This window comes from Ahaetulla prasina, chromosome 1, assembly GCF_028640845.1.
Source record: "Ahaetulla prasina isolate Xishuangbanna chromosome 1, ASM2864084v1, whole genome shotgun sequence".
In the NCBI taxonomy this organism is placed as follows: Eukaryota; Metazoa; Chordata; class Lepidosauria; order Squamata; family Colubridae; genus Ahaetulla; species Ahaetulla prasina.
Window position 1 is genome coordinate 153457316 of NC_080539.1, and position 8501 is coordinate 153465816.

At 44.2% G+C, this 8501-nt stretch overlaps 1 protein-coding gene across 1 annotated transcript; it reads right to left on the reverse strand.

The window, feature by feature from the left end:
* Positions 1–3038: 3038 nt before the first annotated feature.
* LOC131195977 (uncharacterized protein K02A2.6-like) lies at positions 3039–7742 on the reverse strand (the record flags this gene model as incomplete). The annotated part of the gene is made up of 3 exons (XM_058178344.1): positions 3039–3118; positions 5327–6260; positions 6537–7742. Coding segments are annotated over 3 exons (2220 nt in total), but the record flags the coding sequence as incomplete, so codon positions are not given.
* Positions 7743–8501: the final 759 nt, after the last annotated feature.

Genomic DNA, 8501 nt, shown 5'->3' on the forward strand with positions numbered 1-8501 from the left:
GTGTACCATCATATACAATTAATCAGACCTGCCCGGTCACCACCCCCTTCCTTTAACTCTCTTCCCTTCTCTACCTTCTTCTACTTTCCACAACCATCCTCCCCTTCTCTTATCTACATCCTCTCCCCCTTCCTCCCTACTCCTTTCTTCTCCCTCTTCTATCCTTCTTCCTTCCTTTCCTCTTCCTCCTCTTCTCTTTCCTACCTCCTTCTCTCTTCTACTTCCTTCTTTCCCATCATTCTGAAATGGTATCCAGGCAGCTCCGATCTTACATTAATTATACATCTTCAATCATCTCTGTACATTAACCATCAACCCATTTTCTACCCTCATCCCCCTCCCCTCCTTCCCTTCCTCCCCACCCCGGGACTTCCCAGAACCAAATACAGGTATAAAACTAACAGCAAAAATTAAATATAACACAAATCATAATCCATAGTCACTCCTTAAAACCTCAACTCCCCTTCCAGAAACAAAGAAAATACATTTCTTCCAATCCATTATATATCAGACCATTCCACTCCTAGAATTCTCAGAAATTTCCAATTGAGTTGGTGTTTTTTTTTTTACTTTTAAAAGCATTTTTTCTTCGGACAAAGAGGTTGTAAAAAATGCTTTTAAAAACCTCTGATGATCAGGCAACTCAGCTGGGATCGCCAGAGGAGTCTTTTAAAAGCATTTTTTCTACAACCTCTTCAGCCGAAAAATGCTTTTACTGACGATCCCAGCTGAGTTGCCTGATCACGAGAACCTTTTAAAAGCAATTTTTTACAACCTCTTTGCCCAAAGAGGTTGTAGAAAAAAATGCTTTTAAAGGGTTCTGACGATCCCAGCTGAGTTGCCTGATCACCAGAACCTTTTAAAAGCATTTTTTACAACATCTTCAGCCGAAGAGGTTGTAGAAAAAATGCTTTAAAAACGTTCTGACGATCCCAGCTGAGTTGCACAATCATCAGAGACTTTTTTTTTACTTTTAAAAGCATTTTTTTGGCCGAAGAAAAAATGCTTTTAAAAATAAAAAAAACAACAACAAAAAACTGATAATCACACGGCTCAGCTGGGCATGGGCGGGGGGGGAGGGCGCGGCATGGATTTTTGCTACCAGTTCTCCGAACCACCCGCTGCCATCACTACTGGATCGGATGATCCTGTCCGAACCAGGAGCATTTCACCCCTGCTTCAAATCCATTTGTTCAGCTCTTCTGTTTAGTATATTGTTACAGGGAACAGTGATATGTAGTCACAGCCCTCGTAATTCTGAAGATAGAGGTTTTATTCTTTTAAAAGAAAGTGATTGATTCAATCTAAACATTCGTGAAGATACGGAGTACATAAATTCTGTTGAGCCCCTGTGAAATGAATTCCCACTGAACATGCTGTCTGATATAGAGAGTGAAAGCACGCATCCTCTGAGAGATTACTGAATTATTTATTGTACTGAGTCAGTAAATGAGGTCAGAAAGCCAGAAATGCTTTCATTCTTCCATGAGAAACACAGTAAACCATGAAAGTTATATATTTTGAATATATTATTCAAGAAAGGCAGCGAAAGGGGGAGAATCCAGATTTATATCCTCTGTCAATTTAAGTTTCCTAAAGAAGACTTAAATGAGACAGAAAGACAAGAAACATAATTTGAAACTTGCCTATCTGTCTTGCAATCAGAATTTCAATATATTTATAGACAATAGCAATAACTCAAAGGCACCAAACTGATTAATTTGAATATCATACTATGCAAACACATAGGTATAAAATCTAGTATATGAATTTGTGTTTATGATACTTAAAAAAGAAATGGTTATTGAAACAGTAAAGAAGAGAAGTTTAAATCTTTAAAAAGGAGCACTACTTTACATTTGACAAAAATGTAGTAGTACAGATGACCTCGTATATGGACAACAGAAGCTGGACTAACACTTATAGGAATAGTTAGTCTCTAAGATATTAGGATCCTAAACATTTTGGGGCTGAAATGGTCAGTGCTGGTATATTTTAAATTAGAAACAAACCAGCATATCTAGAGCTCTTTGTGTCTCTTCCCTAGCTGTTCTCTATTGGAAGCAAGAGGACAGAAAAACCTTCTGAAAGGTTTTGCTGGAAATAAATAAAATACAATAACATAAAATAACCCACTTCTGCTGCCCTGTCTGGCTGGAAATTTCAAAGGGTAGATGAAATGCCCTTTCCCCCACATCTATTTGTACTTGTAATGCCACTTTCTCAAAATTAACTGCATTACAGACAGTGGTAATGCAATTCTGCTCTCAATGGATATAGATATAAAAATTTGTGAAATGCTGCACAACTTGTGACTGTGCATCATCATTGCAGTTGTGTCATCATTTTAGAGACATTGATTTACTTACCTAAACAGAGCAATGAATGACCTCAGTGGGCAAAAAAGCAGTGGGAGTGGGAGGGATGTGTCCTGGATTTTGGGTGCATTTTTAAAGTTAGCCCATTTGAGCTACTTGAGTTGAAAAATTGATGATGCACCATTTCATCCTTTTGAAGGTTACAAACAGACAAACAGACACAAGAATTTTAGTAGTATATAGATGAAGGCAGGGATGTCTGAAAGCTTTAAGCTTAAAAAAAGGAGACTGTCCTACTGCATGCTTTATCACATGCACATGTATGCAACATCATGATGTATGACATTGCTTTCATCACTTTCCCCCTCTCCCCTGTTCTCCCATGGACAACTGGTGTGTGGAGGTGCTTCCAGCCATTTTGCTGCCCAAGAAAGCCTAACCCGAAGATACCTCAGCCTTTTATAGTTCTCCATCTATACTAAACTGCACAGTAGCTGCATGTTATAGGTGTACGTTAACAATATTTGGGCAATTCAGAAAATGTTACACTATAATAACAGAGTTAGCTTGGGATTGTGGCTCAATACTATGACATAATACAGTCTGTTGGATTGTATGACTCCAACAATTGTGGTTTGTAAATCCTGGCTTATGATATTACATTGTGCAAAAAGAGACAGTGAGAGTTTATTTAACCAAAGCTGCTTAAGCAAACTTGGTTTAGCACAATGTGTGAATTGGATCTTTGTGGAATTGCAAAGGTTGTCCAGAGGGAAAAATGATGGAAGCCAGTTTGAGTCCTGAGAGGAAAAAAAAAAAAAGTGCAGTTGAGCAATAAAAATGCTTAATCAATTCTTTGCAAAGGAGTTCCAGAGAGCTCTGAATTCATTGTTCTCTTTTTCCTGAGCCTTTCTGATTTCTTATGGTTATTTCTTATTGGTCATTTAAAGCAAGCATCCTAGTTGCTGATTGAATGATTTTCCCAAAGAAGAGGCAAGATACTGGATATTGTTCCAGGAAAAATGAGAGAACGTGTTCATTCCTTATTACAAAGAAATCATGACTGCTTCAGAAGAACCTGTTGATATTTTCTATCTCTAATTTCAACATTACAAGAATACATTTCAGTTATTTTATGTTGGAATATCTGTGTGCTGGGTTCCCAAGACAATTTGAAAGAAACCTACATGAAAAGGGGATTGTAAATATTGGCATAGTCTGTTGTTCAGATGTCTTGCTTCTATTTGAAAATAAATTCATGTTCCCAAAGTTTATGGAAACTATGATAAAATATTAATTATCCAATATCTCCTTAACTTCAGAAGGTGTTTTGATAAAAGTGTGAATGAAAAGTAAGGCTGGGCAATGCCCCAGCTTCAGTTCCAAAAAGGGTGCTTTGGACTACCCACAGGGAGGAAAGCATAGTTCCAGAGGCACAGATACATGACCTCAGGAAAAGATGTGGCTGCTTTAAAGAGTTATAGACAGCCAGGCGCTAGGTTTGTACTCTTGCATTCTCTGAAGATGGAAGGTTTTAAATCACACTTCTCAGCATTTGCAAGTGTAAAGTTTTAAAATAATATATAGTATTTTAGAGAAGAATCTAGGCCCGTGATGGCGAACCTATGGCACGCATGCCCAAAGTGGCACACAAAGCCATGTCACCCGGCACACACGGCCTTATCTGTTTATCTTCTGGGTTTCTGACATGCATGCGCACATGAAGATCAGCTGTCCTTCGCATACAGGCAATGCCGAGAACCAGTGTGTGCATGAGCGCCAGCCAGCTGATTGTTGGGTGCGTATGCATGCCAGAACATGGTACGTCAGCTTTTCCAGAGCATGATCCCTTTGTGAATGCGGCAGTGCTGAAAACTGGCTTACACATGCATACTGGTTAGGTGATTGTCTGGTGTGCATGTGTGCTAGAACCCAGAAGTTTAGCTTTTCTGGAGGGCGGCCCCAATGAGCGAGTGTGTGCGTGCGTGACATTTCCACTCAACCTTTTCGGCACCTGGAGCTGAAAAGTTTCATCATCACTGATCTAGGCTGAAACCAAAGTATCTTGATGGAAAGAGACCTCTCAAGGTGGCAAGGCTTGATGTTAGATGCAAAACAGGTCAGATGCAGAGGGTACAAAAAAGCTGTAAACATTAAGTACCTTTACATGCATTAAGAACATTTGTAATTCTTCCAGTTTTAGTAATTACTTTTAAAAGATAATATATAAATTTAGAGAAGTATAGTAATTGAAGTAAGTTTCATATAACTATCTTATAATTTAAAAGAAGAGTGAGGATATTGTAAAAGTAAGAAAACTAAGCATAATATTCTAATCTAGAGATCCCCAACTTTTGGGCCGAGGCCTACTACCAGGCCGTGGCCTAGTTGCAACCGGGAAGCGCGAGTGTGAGTGGTGGGCTCAGAGGCAGGTTTCAGCAGGTTCTGACCAGTTCTGGAGAACCGGTAGCAGAAATTTTGAGTAGTTCAGAGAACAGGTAGTGTTAAGTTCGGGCAATAACGAGACAGGAGACCAGGATAGTGACAACAGCTCTTTACTATATGGTGAACCCAGCAACCGTCTGGGGAAAAACCTCTCCTTATATACAGTTTAACCGGCGGCTTCAACCAATCAGCAACGTGCTTGTTTCCCGCCAAAATATTTAAAGATACATTACACTCCTTCCCTCCCAGAAAACACTTTACCCATATTTACATGATATTTACATATTATTTTTCAACGTAGTCACGTAAATAGGCTGGGTTTCTCTTAACTCTTTCGGACCTGCGCAGTTCATTCCCTGGGAGTGGGTTGAGCTGACCGGAGGGGCTGTTCGCTCCTCTCAGCTCCTCCTCTAGGCCATCCGGCCCTGGATTATTTGCAGAGTCGTCCCTGCTGTTTTCTAATGGAACCTGTTGGCGTCGCTGGACCTCCGGGAACTCAGATAAGTCCTGCGAATTTTCCGGGTTTGAGTCAGCTGGGGATTCAAACATTGTATAGTCAGGGCCTGTTTCGATTAATTCGCTTTGTTCGGCTATGCGTTTTCTTATTTGGTCTATGTGGCGCCTCCATACTCGGCCGTCCTTTAACTCCACCAAGTATGATTTTGGACCTGTTATGTTTAGGATTTCTCCTGCTATCCAGATCGGGCCCTCACCATAGTTGTGTGCCCACACGCGGTCGCCTATTTCCATCCCCCTTGTTTTTCTGAGTTCCCCCTTGTAACCCTCCGGTGTATAGTTTGGATTTAATCGGTCTAGTGGACACCTGAGCTTTCTGCCCATTAATAATTCTGCTGGGCTTCTGCCGGTTGTGACACAGGGGGTTCTGTGTTGGACGGCCAGGAAAACATCTATTTTTGTTTGCCAGTCGCCTGGCTTGAGTCTGGACAATGCCTCTTTTGCGCTTCGGACGAAACGCTCTGCAAGGCCATTCGTCGCAGGGTGGAAAGGCGCCGAGAGGGCATGTCGGATGCCCTCTTCTGCTAAGTATTCCTCGAACTGGGTTGCCGTGAATTGCGGGCCGTTATCGGATACTAACGTGTCGGGCAACCCATGGGTTACAAATAGGTGCCGTAGTACTGAGATCACGGCCTCGGCTGTCATGGATCTCATGAGAATGATTTCCAGCCATTTGGAGTAGGCATCGACTACTACCAGGAAGGTTTGGCCGTGGAAGGGGCCGGCAAAATCAATGTGGATTCTCGACCAGGGCCCTTGGGGTTTCTCCCATTCCCTAACCGGGGCCGTTGGGGGTAGCGGTCTGGATTCCTGGCAGGCCTGGCATTTCCCTACCCTTTCAGCAATTTCCGAATCCATTAAGGGCCACCACACATAGCTTCTTGCTAGACCCTTCATCCTTACAATCCCTGGGTGACCCTCGTGGAGGAGATCCAACACCCTTTTCCTCAATTTCTCTGGGATCACCACTCGATCCCCCCATAACAGGCACCCCCCTTGAGCCGACAGTTCCCCACGTTTCTTTACAAACTCTTTAAAACGCTCGCCCGGCGCAGCGGGCCACCCTCTTTGTACCCAACCGAGTACAGTTCTCAAAGTAATGTCCCGGTATGACGCCCGAGCCACCTCCTTTGATGTGACTGGGCCAGAGTCCAGAGAGTCAATTAATAGTATGGGCGTCCCCGGAGTGGGGTCCTCGATCGCCCCTGGTAGTGGGCATCTGCTTAATGCGTCCGCATGCCCCAACTCTTTTCCTGGCCGATGCCGCAGTTTATAGGAGTATGCGGCTAAAAAGATAGTCCATCGGGTCAATCGGGGCGAAAGTGCCACAGGCGTTGGGCGGTCGCCAGCCAGTAACCCTAACAGTGGTCTATGGTCTGTCACAATTTCAAAATCTCTCCCAAAGACGTACTCGTGAAACTTTTTTACTCCTGAAACTATGGCTAGGGCTTCTTTATCCAGCTGACTATAGTTCCTCTCTGTCGAGGACATCGTTCTGGAGTAGAATGCTATTGGGGCTTCTGTGCCATTTGGAAGCCTGTGGCTGAGCACAGCACCCACTCCGTAAGGGGAAGCGTCGCAAACCAGTACCAATGGCATCTTGCTATGATACTGGATCAGTAAGCTATCGCTCGAGAGTAGGTTTTTTACTGCCTCGAAAGCCCTAGCTTCCGCCTTCCCCCAAGACCAAACGGAATTCTTTCCCAGTAACTTATGTAGCGGCTCGGCAACGGTTGCCTTATTTTTCAAAAAGACCGCGTAAAAGTTCACTAGACCCAGGAATGCCTGTAGCTCTGTTTTGTTTTTGGGCGCTGGAGCCTTTCTTATTGCCTTGACCTTGCTCTCAGTGGGGTGGATTCCTTCCTTGTCTATTCTGTAGCCCAAGAACTCTACGGATTCTACCCCTATTTGGCATTTGTTCACTTTAACTTTCAGACCGGCTGACCGGAAAATGCCCAAAACTTTTCTCAGCCGTTCCCCTAATTCTTCTAAATTTTCGGCTGATACCAATACATCATCAAAATAGGGGACTACCCCCGGGAGCCCTTGTAGAAGTCGCTCCATTAAATTTTGAAATAGTCCTGGTGCCACACTCACCCCAAACTGTAACCGGGTACACTTGAAAGCACCTCTGTGAGTCACAATTGTCTGGGCTTCGGCTGTGTTGGCGTCTACGGGCAGTTGTTGGTAGGCTTGGGCCAAATCTAATTTGGCAAAAACGTGCCCTTGCCCCAGCGAGTGCAGCAAATGTTGCACCACGGGGACCGGGTAAGCGCTTTTTTGCAAGGCTTTATTTAACGTTGCCTTGTAGTCGGCGCAGATTCTAACTGACCCATCTGGTTTCACTGGGGTGACGATTGGCGTCTCCCACTTAGCATGATCGACTGGCACCAGTATCCCCTGACTAATGAGCTTATCTATCTCCTTGTCAATCTTGGGTTTAAGGGCAAAAGGAACCCTCCTTGCCTTTAACCGTATGGGGGCTACTTGGGGGTCTAAATTGAAGGAAATAGGGGTCCCCTTGTACTTGCCCAGGCAGTCCTTGAACACATCTTCGAATTCGTCCATGAGTGTGTCCTTTAGGTTAAAGTCATTTCTGTAGATGCCAGTCACTCCCATGCCCAACGCACGGAACCAGTCTAGTCCCAGCAAACTTGGCAGGGTCCCTTCGACTATCGTGATGGGCAGGGTCTTCTTGTGTGGTCCGTACTCGACGCGGACGGAGGTGGTCTCTCGAACAGGGATGCGATTCCCTTGGTAGTCGTGCACTCGTAGCCGCTGTGTTTGCAGTTTGCGTTTGGCGATTTTCGGCAAAGCTTTTGCAAAAGTGTCCCAGGACATGATTGTGATCGCTGACCCTGTGTCCACTTCTAGTCGGCACGGCACTCCTTCGATTTTCGGTTTTGTGAAGATTTTCTTCTCCACGCGGGTTGCTGCACGACCTACTATCACGGTCGTTCGATTTGAATTTGCGCCCTTTTTGTTTCGACCAATCACGGGTCGCCTAGCCGATCCCGCGCTCTGATTGGTTGGTTTGAATTCGCCCTTTTGTTTCGACCAATCACGGGTCGCCTAGCCGATCCCGCGCTCTGATTGGTTGGTTTGAATTTTCGGCGGGAAGGTTGGGGTGCTCGACAGACTTGAGCCAGGTGCCCCTTCTTCTCACACCGCCGACATGTAGCGTCTTTGAACTTGCATTGTTGACGCTGATGTTGCCCTCCG